This window comes from Haplochromis burtoni, unplaced genomic scaffold, assembly GCF_018398535.1.
Source record: "Haplochromis burtoni strain Fernald_Lab_line unplaced genomic scaffold, NCSU_Asbu1 Contig_582, whole genome shotgun sequence".
In the NCBI taxonomy this organism is placed as follows: domain Eukaryota; kingdom Metazoa; phylum Chordata; class Actinopteri; order Cichliformes; family Cichlidae; genus Haplochromis; species Haplochromis burtoni.
The window spans coordinates 14,283-41,193 of NW_024582943.1; the positions used below are offsets into that span (position 1 = coordinate 14,283).

Genomic DNA, 26,911 nt, shown 5'->3' on the forward strand with positions numbered 1-26,911 from the left:
TTGAGATGGAACATTTTCTTAATGACTCCAATTCCGGGTTTGCACCCTATGCAATTCGGATTTCGCACTCTTCATTCAACTGAAACGGCTGTCTGTGTTTTTGTTGAGAGAGTGAAATCTTACTTAGACAAGAGCAGTTATGTTGCGGCTGTTTTTCTTGATTTCAAGCGTGCGTTTGACACTGTGAATCATCTTAAGCTCTTGTCTAGACTGTCAACATTTAACTTTAGTAATCACACTGTTAAATGGATACAGTCTTATCTATCAGATAGAAAACAATGCGTGCAAATAAAGAATAGCAAGTCACCCTATCTTTACTGTCGCAAGGTGTCCCCAGGGTTCAATTCTAGGCCCCCTGTTATTTTCACTTTATGTAAATGACTTGCCTAATGTGTGCAAAAATGTGGACACGATTATGTATGCGGATGATACGGTAATTTTTACGCAAGCCAAAACTGCTGATGATGCAGCCCATCAGCTTTCACTGGCATTACATGATTTACAAAAATGGCTGAATGACTCATGCCTGTGCCTTAATTTTAAAAAGACCGTATCAATGTTTTTTAGTAAACCTAAAACAACCGTGGCTGCAGTAAAAGTCTGCTTGGGTGCACAAGAATTAATTAATGTTGAGGAATTTAAGTATTTGGGAGTGCTACTAGACTCTAAATTATCCTTTAAAAAACACATTAAAAAAGTAGTGAAAACTGTAATGTATAGAATTAATATCGACCATAGACACAACGATACATTGCTTCTATGCTGGCTCATTGATATGTGTTTCCTAAGCTTGGATCCATTGATATGCTACAAAAGAGCATTGAAAATATTAGATAAAAAACCTTTTTCATATCACCATTGTCAAATTTTAGAAAAATACAAGTTTTTAAATTTTACTAATTTCAAATTATTTAAATCTGCCTGTCTAATATACAAAGTTATACATGGTCTGGCGCCTCCACCAATGAGTGATTTTATTAAACAAAAGTCTAGCAGTGTTGCCGGGTCTCGACTGACTCGAGCCACTGTTAGAGGTGATTGTGAACTGGCACTCAGGCGGACCACCTTTTCACAGATGCTCTGTCATATCAGGGAGTGAGCTTCTGGAATAGTCTTCCACTGTCAGTGAGGGAAGTACAAGTCTACCCATCTTTAAGAGTCACCTAAAAGGGCGGCTGAGGGACACACAAACATGTGATCATGTTTAATAATCATGTTTTATATTGGACGGGAAAAAGAGTTAGTGTATTACAAAAAGGGAAACAACTGTTAGTGCAATGGGTGAACACAATATCACGATGGTCAGGGCATGTGCAATACTGGAGTTTGTGCGATATAACTGATGTGTTTCCGTTACTGTTATCTATACTGTCCTCTGTGTCCACTCTCCTTGTCATTGTTTGTTCTAGTATAATGTGGTCACTGTTTTCGTCCTTGTCACATGACCTGTAAATAGTGTCTCTGTATGTTTTTACTAACTTGTGTGTAACACCAACCTGCCAGAGGGTCTGCAGATGGAAATTAGCCCAAGGCTATAATCTGGCATATTTACATTTGTTAACTTGTTCATTAATATGTATTGCCCCTCTTTCTAAAAAAATAAATAAAAAATGTGCTCTTTATCCACGTTTTTGTTGCCGTCACAGTGTGTTTGGGTTCATTCTAATTCTGGAAGACCCATCCACGACCCATGTTCAGTGTTAGGGAACACGAGACTTTCACTACATGGTTGTGTCCATTGGCTTCTCAGTGCGGTGAAGTCATCCTGTACCCTTAGCAGGAAAAACAACCACAAAGGATAACGTTTCCACAACCATGCACAGCTGTGGGGATTGTGCTCTTTGGATCATATGCAGCATTTCTCACATTCCAAACATGGCAGGTCAAAGAGCTGCAGTTTGTTTGATCAGACCTCAGCACTTTCTGCCAAGTCTTCTTAAACCATGTAGATATTCACTGGCAAACTTGAAATGGGTCTCAACAAATGCCTTTGTGAGCAAGGGGACCTTGCAAGTGCTGCAAGATTTTAATGCTCTGCCTTCTGATTATTCATGGTTATTCACACCCCATGAGGCAAGACTTCACAGAGATTTAAAAACAAAAAACCCTTCAGCCTGGCAATTTTGGTTCAGGAGGCCCACCACGGTGCAGTTAAATGTGTGCAGATTTGTGCAATTTCTTAAAGCAATGGAACAACTGAGTAATACATGTAAAAAAGGGAAATCAAGTAAATATGGAAAAATCAAAATAGCCATTATTTTAACTGAATCCTTGCATCTCTCCTTTCATCTGTTTTCTTACATTATCCTTCGAGCCTCTACCAGAGGCCTGGGAGCTTTACCGCCCATCTCTGATGGTTACCATCACCATAGCAGGAAAAAACAGTGGTAAGAACCCCCCCCCACTAAGTAAGAATAACAATAACATAAATAATATAATGTGTAACATGGGCAGTATTAATGTGTCCCAGGTTTTTCAGCTGCAGTGACAGTGGACGAGGCTGTGAGCAGTGTTTCCTACCTGTGTGGGCCTCAGTGGTGCACGGACACAAAATAAACAAATGATTCGTTTTCACGTGTGTTTAATGAATGAAAGATTTACTGTGGTACAATCAAACATTCTGTTACAAAGGTCCAAAATAACAACGGTGCGCTCCTGTTTCTGACACTTGACTCCAGCTGCAGTAAAGACATTCTTCACTACAGAGGAGGCATTAAAGAGTAGAAGTAAAACGTCAGGGATGGGGTCAAATTTACAGACATTACTTTTGGTAAACAGGTTTGATGAACTTAATTGCAAATAATATTGGCAGCTTCCAGCGTCACACCTCATCCTGTAGTAGATGCAGCTGCACTAAATACACGGGAAATCGTCCTGACTTATCACCAAGACTTAAAACTTGACCTCTGACACCAACTTTGAAGTCAGATGTTGAGGTCACCAGGATTCGACCTCATCCAAGATCTTTAGTCGCTGCACCTACGTCACCTGGATCTGCAGTAATCATATTCACAAAAGTACACAATCAGCCTTTCACAGCTTGTTTGCTTAATTAAAACGAGCATTTGGCTCTAATGAGTGATGAGGCTCAGCTGCATGAAGCTAACTCGTATTAACAATATTAAAGCCCAGTATTGTAGAGGTGGCATCAGCCGAGAGGAGGGAAGTAGTGATAAAATACTGAATGCTGAAGCTCCGAGTGCCAGCAGTAATGACAGCATCTCCCAGTCTCAGCTGTGAATGTGAACAAAGGTTAAGTGATCTTCATGGAGGAGAACGAGCCTGCAAGCTTGACAGAAACAGATTTCTGATTTACTCACAACAGTTTGTTCATAAGCCTTATGAATTCCTTGACCCAGAGGAAGTTTTAAAAGAAAAACGTTAAAGCAGCAAATCAAAATATCTAAGATGCCAAAGTCAGGTTATCCTTGAGTTTTCCTTTGGACAAAGCAGGAGGCGAGAAGACAAGCACAAAAAGAGGCATCAAAGTCCCTTTGACTCACTGCCTCATTCAACAGCTCCTCAAGGTGAGGCATTTGCATTTTCACTTGGTTGCACAGTTCAGCATTCCAGAGCAGTTAATGGAGCTAAAATCAATGACAATCTCAGTCCTCTTGGGCTTGAACTGCCTGTGAAAACACCAAACACACACAGACTAGTCAGAGACGCACCTTTACACACAGAAAATGCTTAAAGAAAAGAAAATGCACCTTTGAAAGATTTTTATTGGCCTCCTACTCTGATAAGTTATAACAAGGTTCATGTAGAGGTTTGTAACCACAAAAATCCATAGTTCAGCTCACAGACACGTCTTGGGATCTTTTTAAGCCACATCGAGCATCATAACTTGGGTCTAGCAGGTGTTCCTGAAACGGCCCCTGAGTTGCACAGGCCTCCCAGAGTCTTCTCTGTATGATGAGCTTTCTAGAAGTGCAGGGTTACGATACTCGTTTGAAACAACTGTGATACAAACAGTGCTGTGGCTGCAGACAGACACAGCTCTTCCCCTCACTAACAGCAGAGTCCAGACTGTAGAGAACTAATCGGAGCAAATAAAGAGGCGAATCCAGAGCAGCACAGCTGCAACTCAGGCCTGAACAGAGAGGCTGCATGCAGGTCTGGACAAGATAATAAAGTTGATCATTTCTACCTTTACGATTATTTATTAAAGTGTGTTTCTTATTTTGTTGTGACCAGCTGTGTTCTTATTTTTAAAATGCAGGTGTGATCAGTGCATCTTTCACAGTGAGTGCTCTGGCGGGTACCTTTTTATTTTAGTCTAACAGCAGACCTTATCTACAGCTCATTTTAAACTGGTTCCATCACAGCCGAATTACACACAGTCCGTATAGCAGACAGAACACCTAGAAAGCCTGATGCTGAGCCTCGTCCACCCCAGCTGTGAAACTCAGAAACCAGTCTTACTTGTTATCATCTATCGTCCACCTGGGCCTTACACAGAGTTTCTGTCTGATTTCTCAGACTTTATATCTGATTTAGTTCTGAGCTCAGATAAAATAATTATTGTGGGTGATTTTAACATCCATGTAGATGCTAAAAATGACAGCCTCAACATGGCATTTAATCTGTTATTAGACTCAATTGGTTTCTCTCAAAATGTAAAAGAACCCACCCACCACTTTAATCACACTCTAGATCTTGTTTTAACATATGGCATAGAAACTGAACATTTAACAGTGTTTCCTGAAAACCCTCTGCTGTCTGATCATTTCCTGATAACATTTACTTTTACAATAATTGATTACACAGCGGTGGAGAGTAGACTTTATCAAAGTAGATGTCTTTCTGAAAGTGCTGTAACTAAGTTTAAGAATATAATCCACCCACTGTTATCATCTCCAATGCCCTGTACCAACACAGAGCAGAGCAGCTATCTGAACGCTACCCCAACAGAGGTCGATTATCTTGTTAATAATTTCACCTCCTCACTACGTACGACTCTGGATACTGTAGCTCCTGTGAAAACTAAGGTCTCTAATCAGAAGTACCTGACTCCGTGGTATAATTCTCAAACACGTACCCTAAAGCAGATGACTCGTAATCTGGAGAGGAAATGGCGTGTCACAAATTTAGAGGATCATCATTTAGCCTGGAGAAATAGTTTGCTGCTTTATAAGAAAGCCCTCCGCAAAGCCAGAACATCTTACTATTCATCACTGATTGAAGAAAATAAGAACAACCCCAGGTTTCTCTTCAGCCTGTAGCCAGGCTGACAAACAAGTCAGAGCTCTGTTGAGCCAACCAATCCCTTTAACGTTAACTAGTAATGACTTCATGAACTTCTTCACAAATAAAATTTTTATCATTAGAGAAAAAATTACCAGTAATCATCCCACAGATGTAATATTATCTACAGCTACTCTTAGTACCATTGATGTTAAGTTAGACTCTTTTTCTCCAATTGATCTTTCTGAGTTAACTTCAATAATTACTTCCTCCAAACCATCAACGTGTCTTTTAGACCCCATTCCTACAAAACTGCTCAAAGAAGTCCTGCCATTAATTAATTCTTCGATCTTAAATATGATCAACCTATCTCTAATGATCGGCTATGTACCACAGGCCTTCAAGCTGGCTGTAGTTAAACCTTTACTCAAAAAGCATCTCTAGACCCAGCAGTCTTAGCTAATTATAGGCCAATCTCCAACCTTTTTCGCTTTAGTAAAAAACAAACAAACAGTTAAATATGTAACTTCTTTACACTGACAGAAAAGACTTTCACTGGTCTGGCCACCTTAGGATCAAAGTGAGCTGTTTGTGGTTGTAAAATGTAAAATGACTTTGATCCCCTGGTCTACAGGGTTGGTGAAATCTTGATTTGGTACTTTCTTGGGATCGCCAGCAGGTGGAGCTGTGGCTGCTCTGCACACCCTTGATCCTATTTTTCAGCCGTTCATCCCAGCTGAGGAAAACAACACATTTCTCCCGCTGAAACAGGCGCTTTACTTTTCTTTACATCTTCTCTTCCCTTTAAATCAAATACATGAATCATCCTCTTCTGACCTCCATAACAATTCCAACCCTTTCACCACATTTTCACTTGCACAGTTCATTTGTTGTGCTCCCTTCCATGTCTGTCCGCTTAGTTCTCAGATCTGGTGGTCCTTTGTTTATACCGACTTATTGTAAGTCAACACGTCTAAAAGATAGCTGTTGTTAATTGGGGCTATGTAAATAAGCGTACTGTATGTCTTGATGCATGCTCAATCATCCAGGTAAATCCCAAAGTTTGATTGTGTTCATCTGGACGCAGCGCTGTCAGAGGGAGAAACCTCTCGTCACTCATCCAATTTACAAATGCAACCTGAATTTTGTGAATTTGCAGAGTTCTTGGTAACTTTGTAAAGCAATCAAATAGAAATAGAACAAAAATACACCCACTTCAGCCTCTGCACTCAAGAAATGTTTTATTGCAACTGATATAAAATCTGAAGTTTAAGATTTGGATGCAGTTCCACTTACTCGTGCTATTGGATTTAGCATGCATCTATTGGGCAGTCTCAACTACAGTCACAGTATGACAACATCCACAGAGATTGTTCTCTGTACTGAATGAAGGAGGAATTGTGTGAAATTTAGGTGAAGCACCATCATCACAACAACTTTTAAGCACAAGCTTTAGTTTTGCTATTTGGCCATAATATCTGCAGCAGTGGGATTCTGCAAGCATGGAAAAGCTTCCTGATACATCCTGAGTTACAACATTCTGAAAGTGTCCGAGACAGACTACTGCAGAAACGTAACCACCGCCTGGCCTGAATTCAGTCTCTGGTCCGGAGTGGTTTGGCCGTACTTAAGGCAACAAAGCATCAGTTTCTCCTTCTAGACTAACGTGTAACTTACCTGCACTCGATCTTTGCCATACTGAGCAGCCTTCTGGAAGCAGTCATTTCAGGTGTGTCATGGTACTTATCAGAAAGATACACCACCTCCTTCAGACCTGGAGAAAGTGAGGGAGGGGTCATAAATTAATCTTATTTGATATTACAGAGGATGGAATATTGCAAATCAATTAAGGTTAATTGATTAAACACTAAGTAACGGACACACCGATGAGAGTTTAACACTTTTTAAATATGCACGCTTTTCTGTTCCAAAGGACTGACCCACTCTGCAGCCTGATGTCGCAGTGAATCACATTCTGAAATGTAAAAAAGGCCATCTATGTCCACTGTGAATGACCATTATTGAACAGAGGTGGTGGCCACAACCCACACTCACACTTTGCACCAGGTTACATCGTGTAAGTCAAGTTTATTTATAAAGCACATTTAAAAACAACCAAGGCTGAGCAAAGTGCTGTACAAGAAAATACAAATATAAAATACAATAAAACACAAGTACATAAAACACCTCACTGATAAAACAATAAGTTAAAGCAATAAGTTCAACCTTGCTAAAAGCCAATGAGAAGAGGTGAGTTTCAAGAGCAGTTTTAAAAGTTCCTAGAATCACAAGCGTGAACCTTTAATCTGACAAGTAAGTCAGGTGATAGGATGTGGCTCACCTGAAACCCCTGGAGGTAGTAATAATAATAATAATAATAATAATAATAATAATAATGGATTGCATTTATAGCGCTTTTCGAGACCCTCAGAGCGCTGTACAATTCCACTGTTCATTCACTCTCACATTCACACTGGTGGAGGCAGCTGCAGGTGTAGCCACAGCTGCCCTGGGGCAGACTGACAGAAGCGAGGCTGCCATATCACACCACCTCTGGTCTTGCCCAAGGACAAAGACAGACAGAGCTGGGGATCGAACTGGCAACCTTCCGGTTACAAGATGAGCTTCCCAACCCCCTGAACCACGGTCGCCCCTACGCCCTCTTTCACACCTTGGCTCATATGATAACACTGATGACTAATAGATGGTCAGCGACCACTGGGGTTTAAACACTGTTGGCCTGAAAACAGCCTCTCGTCCTCTTGGATGAGAGGCTGTTTTCATCTTCAAAAAACCTAAAGAAGTCAAACTGCCTTCCTTTCAAGCTCCTAAGACGACCACATCCTGGGTGACCGAGTACCTGCACAGACAGCAAATCGCATTATTATAATTTATGTCTTATCTGAGCAGTCTAAATCATCTAGAACTAAATGAAAATGTGAATAACTGGGTGGTCTTTGAAACAAATAGGGGGAAAGATGTTGTTCTCACAATGTGGTCAAGCATGCTGCAAACACTGGTACTTAGAAAATGTGCCAAGAAGAGGCAGAAAATGAAAGCTGACTGAAACAGATGCCACACACCTCAAACTTTTAAGTACTGGGAGAGAAAAGAAGATTACTGCTACGAAGAAGTCAGAATGACCATAATCAGACAACTGAATGAACAAGGCTGAAAAGGGAAGAATAGCTGCTAAGAAGCAGCGACTGAGCATTAAGGAGGTCAACAAATGTACAGGAAGACTTCAGATCTGTCAGGGAGCTGCAGATGACTGCAACAAGGTACTGTTCCTGTGCCCACATACACACACACACATACACACACACACACACACACACACACACACACACACACACACACACACGACACACGACACACACACACACACACACACACACACACACACACACACACACACACACACACATCGCAGCAAGTACAAAAGCAATGCCAGAAAACATGCAAGCTGTTATCAAAGCCGAGAGAGGCCATAAAAACACTGTTTCTAACAAGTTTCTTTGTAGAATAATAGCTGGGCACAAATGGAAATGTGCTTTAATCACAATTTTTTAAATGGTTTTGACTCTACTTGACAACATATTTTAAATCAGTCATTATGGGATGGAGGTGTGGACTTTTAACTAAATATATAACTCTTACAAGGGACAAGTCACAGAAAGACAAATACAGTCGTCTGACTTTGTTGGGTGTCTGCTTGATTTGTTATTCAGACAAACTGGTGATGGCTAACCAACCAGACCATAATAATCCATTATTATTATTATTATTATTAAAAATGAAGTGAGTTCTGCCAACATTGGCGGCTGTGACTCCTAATATTATTACCTGGACCTTCATGAGTCAGTATAAATGTAGAAACAGTTACAGTGTGTGCTGTTAATACTCACCTGCCTGAATAATGAGCTTGGCACACTCATTACAGGGGAACAACGCCACATACATGGTGCAGTCTTTCACATCAGCACTGTTCTTATTCATAATAGCATTCAGCTCTGCGTGGCACACTGTGAGACACGACATCGAAACAAACCTCAGTCTCTAAAACACACTGCAAGTTTGATAGCACTTCATCATGTAGCCTCTGCTGCCCCCAACTGGCCAAACCTTTGAAACTTTGTTCCATCCACTTCCATGACCACAGGTGCATAAAATCACACACAGATAAACATCTGTGAAAGAATGAGTCGCTCAGGTGTGAGGGCAGATGAACAGATACTTTTGGCAGTATGGTGCAAATGTAGATAGGATTTGGTTTACTCCAGACATTCTCCCACACAAAGCAGGAGTGCTTTGTTACATTAATGCACCAAATACACCATTTTAAAACAAGCTGTTGTAGAGGAAAGCAAAAGTGACAGTGTGCATTCTCACCATAAGGGTATTTAGTGTCAAGCCGGTCATCAGCAGAGCGAGACCATGGCAGCAGGTCATCATTACAGCCATTAGGCATACCGTTGTAACCGATGCCCACTATCTTATTCTCCTGGTTCACTATACATGCTCCCACCTGTGAGAGACACCGAGACAGAGGGACATATATACAGAGAGACACATACAAAGACAAATACAAAGAAATTAAAATTATTATACCACCACGTCCTATTTTACAATAATGCATGCCCAAATTCGCTCCCTGACAGACTTTCTAATATTCAGCTCACCTTAAATTTGTGTGTTTTCTCTTTCTTTCATCTGCATATTTAAATTGGGAGGAAATACAATTTTTGGGGCACGTTCAATTTCCACTTTTTCCCTGTTTTTCTTTCCTTCAGAGTCTGAGTAACTGTGTTAAATAATCATTACATCAACAGTGAACATCACATCCGAGCAGGCCTAAACCTCGTCTCCCTGTTTTTGGACAGCAAGAGGAAACAAACTAAACTAGGACTGTGCGTAGACAGCTTGACAATGAAGGTGACGTTTGACCGTTTTCACATTAACCTATTGCATTAGAAACGTTCCTGCTAATACATTATATTTTAACACAATGGGAGATTGTGCCTTTCGGCCGGCCTGGGAGCTCCTCGGTGTCCTCAGACAGCTGGGGAGAGATGAGAGCAACCACACATTCTCATGCCAACATGCAAATGGCAACAACAACAGTAAACTCATAGTAAAAGACTCTTCTAAACCTGAACCACACCTCAGTTCTGTACACCAGAAATTTGGATATGAACTCATAGTAAAGTATCTGTTTCAGCCCTGACACATAAGCAAAGGCAGACGTACCTGGGAGCTCGGGTCTTTGCTTCTTTGTGCTGACAGAAAAGCCACAGCCATGAAGTACTCTGGCCACTCAAGGTAGTCCTCTCTTTTCTTGGTTTTGCCACTATAGAGAAAAAACCCAAGAGATTTATGAAGTTATGTGAGAGAAAACAAAAACTGTCCAGTTCTGGTTTAAGGGACTTCACAGCTTTGTGAGCCGTCACTCTGGTAACTCACCATCAATGTTACGATTCAGTTTGTGTTATCTGATGTGTACATTCGTATGTATTAATTGATGAGCTGCCAAAACAATCATTTACATATAAACACCACAGAGTCTCCTGAGTAGAAGCTCAGTGTGCATAACCTTTAGTAAAAGCTTGAACATAATGGTTTTCAGTATCAGCACTTGTAACAAGACTGATACTATTCAGATATACACCAATTAGTCACAACATTAAAACCATGTCACTCATACTCTGTAGGTCTTCCTCCTTTTTTTTTTGGCATTCCACAAAATCTCTCCAACGGGGAACTTCCGGCGATGCAGGAACGCACCATAAAACTCGAAACGTCACTAACAGCCCAGTGAGACAGTTTTACAACCTCCGAGCATTAAAAATAAATGTGAAAAACACTGCGACGGACTGATAAATGAAAGACATTGGCTCAGGGTGGAACATATACTAAAACACTACGTAACAGCGCACCACACGCGGACAGACTCAGCTGCTTCTCGGTGGAAATCCGAGCCTTTCCCGGCACGTGTAGAGAAAGGTTACCTGTTTAAACTAGAACGCTGTCGGGTTTCTTCCATATTGTAACAAGTAACTGGTATAAATCCCTCTGACAACGGCAGCCTTTGTTGATACCGCACGATGGTCGCTACGACACCGTGAACCACGTCACAACACAGGAAGAAATCTCCCGCGCTTAAGGCCGGACTGTGAGGGGTTTTTCTGCCCTGACTTTTGCTTCAAAGGACTGCAGCTTCTTCGGTCACAGTGGCGGATCGAGAAAGTCTTACAGGGGTGGGGCAGGGTGGCATATACGTCTTTGGTAAAGTACGTGAAAATCACCTATATGTAAATGGAGCCAACAAAGCACTTTAAAACTATTTATTATATCATTCTCTCCACAGCAGGCTGAAGAGCCTCCTGTAGACCCACCCACATGTAACTCACACTGGGTTGATTGTGTTAGAGGACAGGACAGTGCTCTTCCTTGATAATTATTCACACAATGACCATATGACACATTTATAGTAAGTTTAACATTAGTGACGTTTCTTATTGGCCAAAGGACTGAAAAGGTCCTTGTACCCTCTCAACTGAACTGTACAGATCCACTTCTTCGAACTATGACATTCAGTCATAATGAAAACGATAAACACCCACATCCCTAATTACTTGAGCTCAAGCTCTAAGAACATAATTAGAAGGTTAACAGCTGCCATATAAAGAGCAGCACTTGTGAAGTACACTTCATGTCTGTTTGGCACTAACAGGTCATTCATCAGCTTGTGCAGCTACACTATAGAGATAAAATTCAGGTATTTGCAGTCAACATGCTACAAGGGTATAAAAGTGGCTCATTCTAAGGAGCTCTGTGAATTCTGAGCACGGTAACGTAATAGCATGGCACCTTTGCAACAGGTCCCTCTCTCCTATATTCTGTGACCAGCTGTAAGTAGTATTACTGCAAAGTAAAAGAGTTTAGGAAGCCCACCGAATCTGTAGCCAAACGTTAAAGAGGGAGGGTCACTGACTGATGAACTCATGGTGCACCAGGACCTTTATTAAGACAAAAGTAACAAAAACATCATGTGAAATCACAATTTTCCATTTTAGTGCTGGAACTGGTGACACCAGCAGACTCTTGTATGCGAGGCTCTCCTAGAGCGCTCTGTTTTTGGTGGAATGCCGTTCAGTCGGACGCAGGTCAGGTGACTGATAATATTCACTCTTTACCCTAAAAAGCTCTTTGTCTGAATCGTTGTGCTGATAACTTTCTGTTGATGCATTTAGCTGACTGTGAGTGCTCCGGTTTACATCTCTGCATGAATTATATTGATGTTGTCAAACTTTTTACTCCCTTTGATATCTCTGTCTGTTTGTTAAGCCTCACTATTTTTCTCTGGTTAAACTCATTAATGGGTGGATATGCACCTGTATAATAAGTATACAGTATACTAAAGTATAGTAAAGCTTTAGTGCACTAAAGCTTTGAGTGTTATTATTCAGTGTGTTGTGGATGATTCAGTGTGCAACAGACTGGAGGTGCTCTTCAGCCTGCAAATCTCACAGTTAAAGAAGTATAACTGCATCAAAACAGCTTTACACTGAAAATCAGGCTGCTTCTACTGCAGAAGTACAATCAGGTACTTACAAGTTGGCAACCCTTTGTATCCCGTCAGTAGCCCGTTTACACTCTTCCTAAACAAACAAACAAACAAACAAACAAACAAACAAACAAACAAACAAACAAACAAACAAACAAACAGCAGGTTAAGAAATAAATACTTCAATTCGGACACCTTGGAAAGTTTTCTGTTTTCAAATGACACAATCTCAAACACACACACACACACACACTGGTGATGGCAGCTACATTGTAGCCACAGCCACCCTGGGGCACTGACAGAGGCGAGGCTGCTGGACACTGGCGCCACCGGGCCCTCTGACCACCACCAGTAGGCACCTGGTAAAGCGTCTTGCCCAAGGACACAACGACCGAGACTGTCCGAGCCGGGGCTCGAACCGGCAACCTTCCGGTTACAAGACGAACTGCCCACTCTTGAGCCACGACCGCCCAAATAAATAAAATCCAGGAATAATGTTCTCAATTGGTCAGTAAATGGTGATTTCCTACCAAGTTTGGCCTACAAAATAAGTTTCTGTAGTGATAGCAGAGATAAGCCAGAAGTCGTCCTCATACGCCCAAATATGGGCCTTGTACCAGGAAGCAAGTTTAACATACCCAGGGTATCTTTTTGTTCTGGATTCACTGACACTACCATCAGCAATCACGGTGAATGGTCACATGAAGCTGGTTATCAACCTGTTAAGTTACCCTGGCTTTCCTAATCTAGGTACACGCGCGTGCAAGGGGTGACACTGGCAACATCTGAGCAATCCCACTGAATACTGAGCAGCAGCTTTAAATGTGTCAGACAGTAAGACTGGAAAAAATCTACTATAAAGAAAAGGAAAGCTGGCAAAAATGCCAACAGACTTATTCCATTAAATGAACGTTTAAATTAGCATAAGACAGTTTTGTATTTTTTAGCTGCATCTCAGATGGTGTTGAACAGTCTGATGGAAAGTATAAATATAAAAACATAAGTGTAAGTTTATTCTACTTGCGACTGATATAAAGTACAAATAGGTGTCCTGAGACTTAATTATAGGCAGTGATTTAATGATTCCACAAAATCCCAGAACACTCCATGTTAGTGACTGAGCAAAACTACAAACATCTCAAATGAATTTTCCTAAACGACTGTGTGATTTCTACCATATCATGTTGAGGTTTCTCTTTAGATACGTGTCACTGTGACTCGCAGCCAAAGAAGTCGTGGAGGTGCCAGCAGGTCTAAATGAATGGTACTTAATTGCATAGACAGCATAACAGAACAGAATTTAAAATAATAACACAAAATTTAAAGTACGGTTAACTCATTCCAATCATGAGAAAGCTTGAAAACATAAGGTTTTCAACTCAGCTTAATTACCTTTTTTTCCAAATGACTCAGTGTACAAACAGTCAAGAAGGTCACATGTCTACACTTTGGTCTACTACGACTACAACACAGGACAGATAAGGAGCAAATTACTCACCTTTGAAGGATCAATTGTGTAACTGGAAGCATGCGATGAGGTAGGCGACTGGCACGGCTGTGTATTGTGCACCTAAAATAAAAGACATGAGAAGGCAAAAGGAGATGCAACTAAAATGGCCATTTTTAAACCATTTGGGTAAACTGGTTGCAGATTACCAATCATTTAGAAAAGGTGGTTTAATTTAATCTGAAAAAGCAAATTCACAAGGTCCTGATTCGATTCAATTAAATTTGGACTCAGATCTAAAAATATGGATATGCACTTATAAATGATCAGAATTATAATATATTTCCTGTCTATGTATAAAACCAAAGCTGACACTGTGAGACTTCATCAGAGGTGTGAGCATCACAGCAGAGGCCTTTGTGTCAAAGTGACTGAGGATCAAACAGAAACATGAAGCAGATTGGCTTTTATAGCAGATAACCTTAAAAATATTCTGCAGTAGAACAAAAACGTAAGAAAACCATCAATCAGCATCTGAACATGACCTGATGCTGCTGAAGTGAAGCAGAGCAAAGTTAGAGGTTTGATTACAGACACAGCTGAGAGTTTTGCAATTTGGCATCAAGTTTACATTTGTTCGATATAAATTTGATTTGAATCAGGAAATCGATGTTTTAAACCCACCCCTAATCAACAGAATTACAGGGAGAAAAGCAGACGTCACAGCATGTGCACACACCTACCTCTGTATTTCTCTGTTCAAATTTTGTTTCCAACAGCAGGACTCTGCTTATCAGCTTTTCCCAGCTTTCTCTGGATACGGTGACGACTTCTCCCACATTCTGGAAAAGAATATGATAATTACAGGAAAGAAGCGCTCAGGTTATTCTCTTTCCTGTTGTCTATCAGAGAGAAGACTAAAGAAAGGGCAACATATTTTAAATAAGTAGGGAGTATCTTAGCTTTGTCTGTTTTCCTGCCTTGCTCCAGGCGTTTCTCCAGAATACTGACCTTGCTGAGGCCAGACACTGCATAGCTGAGCTCTTGTTACCATCCCTGAGTTTGGACCCAGTGTTTTCAGTCGAACGTTTTTCAATATTGATATTTTAAGCGAAGTAGATGAGCGCTTTCTCATCTACTTCAGTCCCTCGGTTTTAGTTTATTTTGTATCCTTAGGGTCCCCAATGAATCTTGTTTCCACTGTGGTCCCTGTGCTTCTGTAGCTTTTGTCTGTTTGCGATTCCATGTTCTGTTACTTCCTGTACTTAAGTAGGCTTTTGTCTCCTGTGCTTCAATGTCCAGTTTAGGTCCAGTTGCCTTGTCATGCCTGATTTGTTCCCTTTGTGTCCCTCTGTAGTTACTCTCATCTCCTCAGTCAGTCATGTGTCCGTGTATTTTGACCTTTTGTCTGTGTCAACTAAGCATATGAATGCTCAGTTGTTCTCCCAGTTTGTTCCTGCCACTCTTCTTCCTTGTCCTCATCACCTGCCATGTTTCTATTGTCTCCATGTGTGCTCTTTGCTGTGTGACTCCTTTGCTACCTAGTGCCATGGTTTTCTCTAATTGCCTAGTGTTCTGTATTCCTGGCTCCAGTGAGCTCTTTATTTTGCATTTCTGGAATGTCACATGCAATAAAGCCGTTTTTGAGTTCAGGTTTTGCCTCTCGAGTCCAAAACCTGTCTGCCATATACACCACTCATGGTGCTGACATGTGTTCAACCTACCCTGAACATATCCTCAGACTTTCATGCCTATTAAACTTTGAGACGCACTGAATCTTTTAAGATTTTTTGACATCATTCGTTAAAGAATGTCCAGTATATTGGACATGATACACCCACCCTGCTAGGCAAAACAATGTGTATTTCCCGACTGGTTGTAAGTGACTGCGGGAGGTGACGGTAGCAAAACTTCAGAAAGTGTGACACAAGCTTCAAAGTGAAAGAGCTGTACCCAACATCTCTCAAAGCGCAGATGGTCTCAGTTTCCAATTTGCCCTTTCCACAGATTCATTATAGCTTGGAGAGTTGCCAGCGAGTGATGAATTTGTTACTTTCATCCAAACTACGGACAACTATGGCAACATGCTTGCCAACAAATCAATCACACGGTGCCGTTTGCCAACTGGTGAGCGAATCACAGGTCAGTCTCTAGGTCTGTCTGACCGGGGCTTTACCAGAGATGTTCCCATCAACCTCAAGTAACCACTTGCAACTGGTCAGGGAGTACCCAGTTTCCCCCTCACAACCGGTACTAGCCAGATGGCCACTGACTAACCTCAAAGCCTGTGTGATTTGGGCCTTATTCATTTTATTCTAAGTTGTCATCACGATTTTCACGGGTGGAGACAAGTTAATGTCACATGGTTAGCAGTCACGTGTTAGTAAAATCTCAAATAACCAACATCTGTCACAGGAGTTCACTAACATGGAGGCTGTTGTCCTTATCCTCTTTTCCTGGCAGCTCTGCAGCGTCACTGCTGGAAGAATCAGGGGAGTGTACGTCACCAGAGGCACATGTTCCATTATACAAGGACAATGGTTCAGTATGGGAGGAGTTTGTGGGAGATGTCATAGGATTTTCCATGTGATGTATGACAAATGACTTCCTGGATACCTAAAATAGATAAAAACACAACGATCAGCTGTTAATGTTACATTGTTATCGTCACGCCTCTCTGTAAACGTGATCCTCCAAACATCTGTGAACGGCTTTCAGTTAACAAAGACATGACTTTCTTTGAGTGCCTGTCGCATTGAGTAAACTGCATCACTGATGTACAGTTGTGTACAATGCTATGCCATTCTCTGGACACCAGCTGGTCATGTACGACTTCACACCAGACTTGGGTGCCGGAGCATTCGACTCTGGGCTACAGGACTGCTGTATGCTAACCGTTTCTCACACTGTGAGGTGGAACTATGGGCTGTGACTGATGAAGTTTCCGAAGTCCACAAGAACACACAAGTACGCATATTGATAAATGGCCCACGAGTGGGGTTGAGCTGTACCATACAGTGGAAGAAATGCATATGTACTTTATTGTTACCATTTTTTAAACTGGCAAAAACAAAACAAAGCACATGGGTGGCAGTTCTGTTTTATTTTTTAACTGGCAGGTCCACTGGCATGATTATTCAGCAGCAGCCACCCCATCTCATGTCCATAATTGGTCTCTTTTTTCCCACTGCTGGAGAATACCAAGGCAGCTCTCTGATGTTATGAAATGTATTGAATGCCAATGAAGTAAACGACAGTGTATTTGACCACTTTAGCACCTCTGCTGTTTTCTGTGTGGCTGCAAACTGTGGTACAAATGGTATTTCTATTTATCACTGTGAGAACAAACAGGTCTGACTTTTAAAAGTCAACACACTTGTATTTGGTTCAGAAAAATCATCAGAAACATTCTTAATATTAGACTTTTTTGGCCTAATATATTCATCCTATACTACATATGATTTGTGGTGAGTATGTAACAGTTATAGTTTAACGTAGTAACTAATAATCAGTACATTACACTGCTGTGTTACACTGTTACTCAGCTGAATTGTGTGTGTCTCAGTGGTTTGTCCTCTGAGCCATTCAAATGTTTTGGGGGTTTTTTAAATATATTTTCGGGGCTTTTCTTTATTCCTTTCTTTACTGAGACAGGACAGTGAAGACAAGACAGGAAAGCTGGGAACGAACAGGGAGAAGACACAAGAAATGGCCTCAGGAAGGATTCAAACCTTTGCCTCTCCAGTAGGCGTGCAGCATATGGGTCACCTACTTGAACCAGTGAGCTATACTGGTCCCTGTGGAGATCCTGTTCAGAGTAGTTAACAGTATTTTTTACTCAGGAATGAAACATTGAGCAACTCCCTGTACCTTTGGATATTATTATATCTTGTGACAAGTCATATATTAAATGTTTGCTTTGAGAAACTTGGAGTGAGAAATGACTCGTGTAACAGTGTGCCACTTGTGACCCAGCAACAAACACAAACCCAACAAACACACTACAGAAACTTCTGGAACAAGCGCTCTCCATTTGAGGCAAATACATGGAAATAAAAACAAATGGCAGGTTTCGTACCTTCTTCAGCTGGCTGTGTTTCTGCAGGACCAAATTAATAATGTCACAGATGACAGAGATTTTCCTTTGAGAGAAGCCCCACTGCAGGAACTGCTGCTTGGTCAGCAAGGGCTTATACTGGAAGATATCTCGTAACACCTTGACAGACAAAACGGAGACAGGAAACACACAAAGCTGGACACATTGTTACAGGACTGAATGGACTTTCTTATAAAGCACTTTTCTACTGTAAATGGGATTAAAAGTAGAGAGAGCGGGCTCGCTGTCTGCTCTTTGGTCAGATGGAGGCAGTGTACACAGTATGTGCTACAGCCAGTCTGTGTGTACTCCTGCTGTTGCTGGTCCACGATGAAGAGTGAAGCACATACTGAGCTGAAGTGTTGAAAACAAAAAGATCTAAACTGCAGTCTCTGTCTGTGCTTTTCATGCTTTATTTTTTGGTGTTTGATGTTTTTTAGCACTTCTTTCGTTCCCAGTGAACGTTATCATTATTGGATTAAAACACACATGACATTATCGAGCAACGCTACATTAGGCTTGTGTTTAGGAATGGGCACGCTATAGCTCTATTAGCTATCCCTTGTGTAACATGTGTTAACACTGTATGTAAACCCTTTAATTTCATATCTATTCTTTACATACCTGGTCAACAAACCTTTTCTCTGCACCCTTGCTTGTGACCATGGCTAGCTTTCCTCACTTTGGCTTGCCTTCCTTAAAGTGTAGCGTGTGAAGTATAATATCTACACATGTGGAAAATACTGGCAGTGACCAGTGGTACCCCTCAGCATCCTCGTAGATACACCTACAGCATCAGTTTCAATACCCTACATCACCCTGCTCTCAAGTGATCTCATTCACACGATTTTCAGAAACCGTGACCTCTGACCTTGAGGTAGACATCACTGATATTCAAACTTGTCCAAGGTTTTGGTAGAAGGGTGACGACAACACCCCACCAGCTTTTTACTACTGAGAGGTAAAAACTACTGACAAACGATGTTGTATTATTTTAAATGTGTCTCACATTATCCTTACAAATACCCAGCTACAGCCACAGACAGCTTTGTGTCAGTGTTTAGCCTCCTGCTTGCTGCAGCGCTCTGACATCATCAGATCTACTCTTCAGTGCAATGAAATTATAAGAGCTGTTCTTATCTATACACCTTTTCCTAATATTTAGCATTTCTTTATATTTATTTTTTTCCTTTCAGTAATAACTGCTTTCCTCACACAACAAAAGGCTAACTGTGTGATTACTGAACGTAACATAACTCAATGAATGAAGCATGACAGGATTTGGAAACAAACAACAAGGTGAACCAGAGAAATGTTCTGTGTTGTAACTAATGTGGGTGAGTTCCTCATGCTTTTCATTTCCTATACCAAACATACGGTTTCTCAAGTCTGTTTGTGTGCATCCTTTATTCCTGTTGTTGCATCCCTGTAACAATGTTTAATCACAGAAACAGGCCTCACACAGAGTAACACAAATAGACCCATGTTCTTGGCAATGGTAGGTCAACACTTTTAGGTCAATACCATCTTTGAACGGTTGTCATATTGTGCTCTGCAAAACTCTTAAGCAATCCTTCATTTCTTTCTTATTTTTTATTCCAACAAGCTTCTGTTCATTTCTTAACGGTGGTCTTGAGTAATAGTTCCTGAGGCCTTTTTCTTTGAACGTTGGCGGCTTTTTCATTCATTTCCACTCAAGTCCTTGTATCTGACCATTTTCAGATGAATGGTTTTTCTTTGTTAAGCCTCTTAACACTAACCTGTAAATCACTCGAGCATAAAAAGCGGCCTAACTCGAGGGATGAACCAGTGTTTAGTCAACATGTAACAGAAACAAAGAATCAAACTTAAATTGTGTCTAGCACAGACCTGACAGAGGCATCTAACCCGAGGGCGCAGACCTCAACACCTTTGAAGCACGGAGAAACAAGGGGCGGCTCAAGCAGTATAACAGTTTTTGCACATTAGCAAAAAGACAACACTCTAAACACAGGAATTTGTTACCTTATAAACGGCCTCCGTAAAGCGGAGGTCAGTTTTACCCGTCAGCTCTAAACCAGCTGCCATCAGTTGCTCAGCAAAAGGTGGAGAGAAGGAGGTGAGGGTGAAACTCAGTATTGGCAGAAAAGCTGATGGATCTCCTTTGGACAGCCTGGCAGAGTAACACACAACAGCATTCACAGCATTAGAGCAGATACAGAAATCCATTTGCTGTGCTGATTTCTTTAACCATTACACATTCATCGCTTTTCAGAATCAGGTCGTTCAGAACATTCAGATTTACATTTTGTTCTTTTTTTATTCATCTGGTATATCTGATATGTATTTACACAGACCTGACAGAGGTACAACCATCTGTATTATGTGCAAATTTACATTCAACATAAATACTTACAGAATATGTACAAATTCATGCAATGATGCAATCCTGCATCTTCCCAAAATGGTAAATGCAGTATTATGGGGTATTACAGGCTTTTGGTTGTTTTGTTATTACATTATTAACACACATTCACACATACTTAATATTTCTTACAAATGATTCCAAGAACCGTGAAATGATGGGCGGTGCTGCCAAAGCTGCAGAATACACACATGTGCTCTGATACCAATTCACAACCTCTGCTTAACTGGAACCCCGGTGTGAGGCTGACACTTGGTCTGCATGGCCTTAAGTGGCAAACATTTATCTTTCAGTCTTCACAAAGAGCAGCCAGTCTATGTGCAGAATTGTGAACAACCTGCTAAGGACCAAAGTGCTGAACAAAAAAAGCATACTGGAAAAACCTGGAAGGTGCAGAGATATTTCTCAGTATTGGGTGGAGTATGTTAGAAAAAAAAAGGGCAAAAAAACCCCAAAACAAAACAAAACAAAACATTGGACCTAACATTCATTTGTTGCACAGGCAGGGGTGGAAATTAGCACTCGCCACTGGCGGGTTTAAACTTGAACAGAAAAATACGTTCAATTTGAGATGCGCCTGGGTTTCTGCTATCTAAATGCCACTATGCGATCCGAGCAGATACTAAAACGTGACGTCGTCAGACTGGCTGGTCAGTAGCGTCACACGATGAGTCATGAGAGCGTCCTGTTCACAAAAATTAAAACTGCCATTTTTGAAACCCGGCAAGGGGAGAAATGGCTACAAAAAACAAGTCGATCCGAGGAGGTGCTAATGGAAAAGGGGCTCTGGGAGGAGGAGGAAAATTTCAACAGTAGCTTTTGAAATGTAGATTTACATTTCTGGAGTTTAGTGGGACGAGTCAAGGGAAGAACCCACAGTTAAACTGTGATTTTTTTTTTTTTTTTTTTTTTTAAACGAAAACGTGAAACAAGCTGACAATGGTGAGCTACGCAACTGGCTTGTTTTTGATGAGAGCAGCCAGTCAGTGTTTTGTCTTTCGCCCGCGCGTGCACACACACCCCTACTATAAGCCTACAATGAGAATAAGCATGTAACCTATGTAGTTAGGTATTATTTACATGTATAATATAAGATTATGCCACATGCTGACTGCCTGTTGTAAGATTTAATTATTGGGATTAATGTGCAATGTTTGACTTGGTTCTGACCTATTGTGATAAGCCAAAGAAAAGGCTAGTCAGAGTGCTGACTGGCCTTTGGCCAAGACTTTTGTCGGTACCCGACCCTGCAGCTGTGTTTGGCCTGAGGACGGGTGGGAAAGTTACCCATGCAGGGGCGGGGATACTGGTCCTATATTAGGGGACCAGAGGACACCCCAGCACTTCCTTTTCTCCTGCTGCTGTCCATCTCTGGGTCGCTCTGCTGTCTGTGCTTAAGGCTGTGCACCCCGGGATTTTTGCTTTGCTTGCTATACTCTGTATGTATTTTCTTGCTGTTCATATGATTCAGTGTAAACTCTGTTCCAAGAATTCTCCTCTTTTCCAGCATCTTTTTGACTGCCTTGATTTTAATTGGATCTAAAAAAGTTGGATCTCCACATCGTCGGTGGGATAAGGTTATCAGGATGGCTTCAACCACACTACGTAGAACACCGGTGTTAAAATCTGCAGGGTTCATTTTGTGACAACAGTGATACCTAGTGTTTAACTGGCAACATCAAGGCGATCCATTCAAGCTCAGTTAAACTAAGAGGCTCCACTCAAAAAGATTATAGTGCAGCTTGGGGGGAGCAAGTGTCAGGTAAAGAGTGGGCTGTCTTTCTTTATGAAGGCTGATGGATTGATCCACGGCTCCACGAGCTCACCTGTCAAAGCGTCCCTGAGCAAAATACTGGAACGGCTGCATCCGTTAGTTAGCATTTATGAATGGAAATTAAGTAATATGCTTATAATATTCATAATAATATGCTCATTAAAAAAGACAAATATTACTAGCAGTAATTGGAGAAACGCTACAGAAGAAAATGTTTAAGAAAGCACTGGCAATTCACAAAATATCACATTTCTGCAATGAAGAGAAGGAAGGAATAAGTCAAAGAAAAGAGACTTAAAACAAAATCTATTTTATTCATGAGCATGAGAAGTTCACTACTCTCTGAATTAAATCTTATTTATTAGCATTGGCTATGGGTGCTTATTGTCGCACTCAAAGTAAATGGATGGAGCAACGGAAAAGGAACACCAACTGGAAAAAAGAAATCAACCACATACATACACTTAGAACGAACAATGAAAATATCTGAAAACTCAACAAATCTCTGTCGTCATTGAGGGATTTTACCAAAAGCTACAGTCTGAAAAAACGTAACCTTTCTTTACACAGATTAAAATGAGGGCACAAATTATTGACAAAAATCAATGGAAATGATGTGATCAAGAATTATCTCTGAAAGAACTCAAACAGTTGATCAGTAAACTGAACAAGAAAAAAATCCCCAAGTGATGATGGACTCACTGGAGCATTTCAGAGGCTCTTTCAAGATCACATCACTGACTTATTAAATGTTTTAAAGGAGGCCACAGAAGCTTGTAGGTTTCTTTCACCAATGTGTCGGGGCTTAATTACACCTGAACCTGATAAGAATCAAATGATACAAAATGATAATTGGAGGCCAATTACACAAATTAACAATGATGTCAAATTACTATCTTATATTTTTACAGAAAGACTTCAATTCTGTTTGGATGCCATTATAGTTGAGTGTTAATCAGGCTTTGTGCAAGGAAGACAATGATGCATTTGAAGGGATCGCCATCTCAGGCCAGGAAGTTAACAGATGATACAGCTATCTCCTCGAAAGATGAGTTTCAGATTAAAAAACTGTATTAATGCTTTCTCTGAAGTATCAGGTCTTACTTTAAATAACAAAAGGTGTCCTGTTCCCTCTCAAAGAAGCTTGTATCCATAAAGAAATTGAAGGTATTCCTGCCAAAGAAGTAGTAATGACCTTATCTGGGGATTCATATTTGTCAATATCAGTCTGAGAGAGAAATATCTCATTTTCAGCATCAAATTCAACCTGAACTGGATCAAACGTGTCATTAGAGACAAACATAGATTCTGGTATTTAATACCAAACCGTATTTTTAAACATAGAGGGACAGAATCCCTTCTTATGTAGCGCTTTACACAACTTGCCTCATTCGCTGCCATTTGCACAAACACGTAATGCTCTTTCTACACAAGTGCTTTCTATCTAACATTCACACACATTCATACTCCGATGGATCGTTGTGAAACTTGGTAGTAGTATATTGCCCATTCAGACTGGAGGAGACAGCGATCAAACCACCAACCTTCTGATTAGAAGGTGATCTGCTCTTCCTGCTCACCCAAACAAAACTCCAATTCCGTTACAAGCATTTTCATGCTGGTTTCATCTTTACAAACATAATTTTTCCCGACATAAATCTCTGATTTGGAATAACAAATGTATTAAATACAAAAAAATATTTTATATCATAGACTTCATTAGGGCAGCCCGGTGGCATACCTCACAGCAAGAAGGTCCTGAGTTCAAGTCCATCACCTCGCCGGGCCCTTCCTGTGTGAAGTTTGCATGCTCTCCCTGCGTTTGCATGGTATTCTGGGAGTTAGCGGGGTTAGGTTCATTGGTAATTCTATATTGCACATAGGTGTGAATGTAATTGCAAATAGTTGTATGTTTCTATGTGTTGGCCCTGAGACAGACTGGCAATCTGTCCAGGGTGTAGCCTGCCTCTCACCCTATGGAAGCTGGGATATGCTCCAGCCGCCCCGCGACCCTGAAAAGGATTAGCTGAAGAGGATGGATGGATACTTAATTGTACTTCATATCAATATTGATTACATCCACCTTTGTTCTAGCGTTCGTGTCACATACAAATGATGTCACGGGATGGTCGACTGCATTGCTATAACGACCTCAGGCACATTAGGCTGTACTCGATAGAACATGTAATGGAAACATCAAATGGTATGCTTCTCTCCTATGAAGAATTTTGTCTACATCTCAATTTAGCTATAAATCATGACGATTATGCTAAAGTATTTGGCTCAATACCATCAGGGGTTTGTATGCTTTTTAAGAATAAACCTAATATCCCTTCATACCATATGCCGTTGGTATCTCCAATACAAACTGTCATTGGTAAGATATGCTTATCTAAGTATTCTGAAAACAACAATAAATCTATTAGACCTTTATTTCAGAATAGCATAACCAGGGCTGCACATAAGTGGTCCGCAGGTGAGCATTCGCTGTCAAAATAAAAAATGCGCACAAGATAAGAAGTTGCAACGCGTGTTTGCGTACATAAGATTTTCTGGAGGAGGACAGACATTTGTTTAGAACTCTTAAAGATGTCAAGAAGCTCCTTTAAGCAATTACTGTGATGTTCCTCCACCTCCAAAGAAATGTCAGAAGGAGTCCGAACCACAAAAGAAGCGCGTATTCTCGGAAAAGTGGTTGCAGGAGGTGAGCTGGCTTCAAACAAATGATGAACTCACAGAGATGTGCTGCAGAATATACATATATATTCTAAGTTTGGAAACTACCTAATCAGTTTTTAATTACCAACAAAGTTAAAGACATTTCTTATAAGGTAATACACAGAATTTACCCATCTAAAGATTATCTTCAAAGCAAATTCAAGTTAGACATTGATGCAAACTGTAGCTTTTGTAAGACTTGTAAGGAATCTGCTATGCATCTTTTTTGGTTTTGTCTCCTTGTACAAAACTTCTGGCAGAGACTACGCGTCTTCATCTCAGAAGATGGATTTAAAGATTTTGCACTATTTTGGAAACATGTATTATTTGGTCCCCACAAAAACCAAAGACAATTCAACATAGATATGATTAACTTGTTAATCTTAAAGGCTAAATTTCATATTCACAAATCCAAATGTTTAGGAAGACATCCCTCCTTTTCTATGAGTTTTTGCAATATCTTAATTCAATTAAGAAATCCGCTAACCCCAGAGCTGTAAAAACTATGGTTGTATGTGGAAAAATGAAGATCCTTCAATCACCGCTCTTTGGTTTAATTAGATAAACTTCTCCCCCTAGCGTATGTGTACTGTATGTTCTGGCTAATGTTTGTTTGTTTGTTTGTTTGTTTGTTTCTGGTACAGTTTCTGTAAGTACAAAACCTTTAATGCAATACTGTTTCATTTTACTTTGTATTGTACCAATTTTTAAATAAGGATCTTATTTAAAAACAAACAAACAAACAAAGAAGATAGGAATGGAAAACGATGGCGTCGAGCCGAATAGGCACTCTCGGGAACGAGCTTTGTACCCTTTAGCAGTAAAAACGCTACAACTGAAGAGCCGTGGTTTTTAATCAAAGTGTTTTTCTTACACAAATTACTAATAAAACAATGTAACGCGAATACTGTTAGTTTGGATCTCTTTAGTAACAAGGGACTGGCGGTGGTGACGCTTACCCATTGTAGTCGACGTATCCCGGGTACTTGATCACTCGCAGGAGAGCTTCCAGTTTACGGAGATAACCTTGAACATCTCCAGTAGACAACATTTTAAATAGATGTAAAAGAAAGAAGAGCCCGTTGATACCAATCCCCGCTTTATTCCCAAAAAGGTACGAAGGAGTTTCTCTGTTGTGACAACGCCAAATTTAAAGAAGCCGAATTGATTGTTTAAAAAGTCGAAGCTCTATTAACACTCCTTTATCCTCTTTTCCACAAAGAGACATAACTCGTATGAATCATTCTTCTGCCGCTTTTCCTTTTCCTTTAGCTAGTTTTGTTTCTCCCGGGTCGTCAACAACGCGACGCTCGATTGGCTCTTCTTCTTCTTCTTCCTTAGTTTTTAACGGCAGCTTGCATCCAACAATGTTGCACTACTGCCATCTCTTGGGCTATACTGCTACATCATTTCCTTATATGCTCCTGATGACTTCGGTACTTCTCAGAAACGACATTCCTTTCCCTTCATCATGATTTAACTGAGCAACCACATTCTCAAACTTGAATTCCCTGTTAGTATCCATCTCTACACTCGATATTCTTCTTTGATTTGATTCTTATTTCCGGCAGCTAATATTGTTTCTATAGCATTACACTGATTACATAAACCAGCTAGATGTTTCCCCATGTTGAAAGGAGTGCCATTCAAAGAGCAATGACCTGTTCTTATTCTATTTATTATTATCCCCTCCCGCCTACTTATCCCTCTGTCTTGTA

The 26,911-nt window shown here is 40.6% G+C and overlaps 2 protein-coding genes across 5 annotated transcripts in view; one reads left to right on the forward strand and one right to left on the reverse strand.

Annotated features, from left to right (window-relative positions):
* The window catches only part of LOC121812416, a 10,678-nt gene extending 8,122 nt beyond the window's left edge, over positions 1 to 2,556 (forward strand). The window contains exons 3-4 of the mRNA XM_042214532.1: positions 2,315 to 2,387; positions 2,480 to 2,556. Coding sequence (XP_042070466.1) covers positions 2,315 to 2,387; positions 2,480 to 2,556 — 150 coding nt within the window. The remainder of the gene's footprint in view (positions 1 to 2,314; positions 2,388 to 2,479) is intronic.
* LOC102306286 (deoxycytidylate deaminase) lies at positions 1,431 to 26,564 on the reverse strand. Of its 4 annotated transcripts, none has more exons than XM_014329530.2 (12): positions 26,153 to 26,536; positions 20,302 to 20,449; positions 18,280 to 18,453; positions 16,629 to 16,817; positions 14,945 to 15,043; positions 14,253 to 14,324; positions 12,802 to 12,848; positions 10,438 to 10,537; positions 9,580 to 9,715; positions 9,096 to 9,212; positions 6,865 to 6,961; positions 1,431 to 3,629 (listed from the first exon to the last, which is right to left on the reverse strand). In XM_014329530.2, the coding sequence occupies exons 1-12, from the start codon at positions 26,242 to 26,244 to the stop codon at positions 3,545 to 3,547; spliced, it is 1,356 nt and encodes a 451-aa protein (XP_014185016.1). In that variant the 5' UTR covers positions 26,245 to 26,536; the 3' UTR covers positions 1,431 to 3,544. The 4 variants fall into 4 exon arrangements, with proteins under 4 accessions (XP_014185016.1, XP_042070461.1, XP_042070462.1 ...); XM_042214527.1 differs by having other exon boundaries at positions 18,280 to 18,417; positions 26,153 to 26,532; XM_042214528.1 differs by lacking the exon at positions 9,096 to 9,212 and having other exon boundaries at positions 26,153 to 26,564.
* Between the last annotated feature and the right edge of the window lie 347 nt (positions 26,565 to 26,911).

Excerpts from the sequence above, each read along its gene's own strand:
- LOC102306286 (XM_014329530.2), bottom strand. The coding sequence starts at position 26,244 with ATGTTGTCTACTGGAGATGTTCAAGGTTATCTCCGTAAACTGGAAGCT. Across the intron at positions 14,325-14,944 it reads TTGAACAGAGAAATACAGAG|GTGCACAATACACAGCCGTG; the intron begins GTAGGTGTGTGC and ends CTTTTATTTTAG. Across the intron at positions 12,849-14,252 it reads ACACAATTGATCCTTCAAAG|GAAGAGTGTAAACGGGCTAC; the intron begins GTGAGTAATTTG and ends TTGTTTGTTTAG.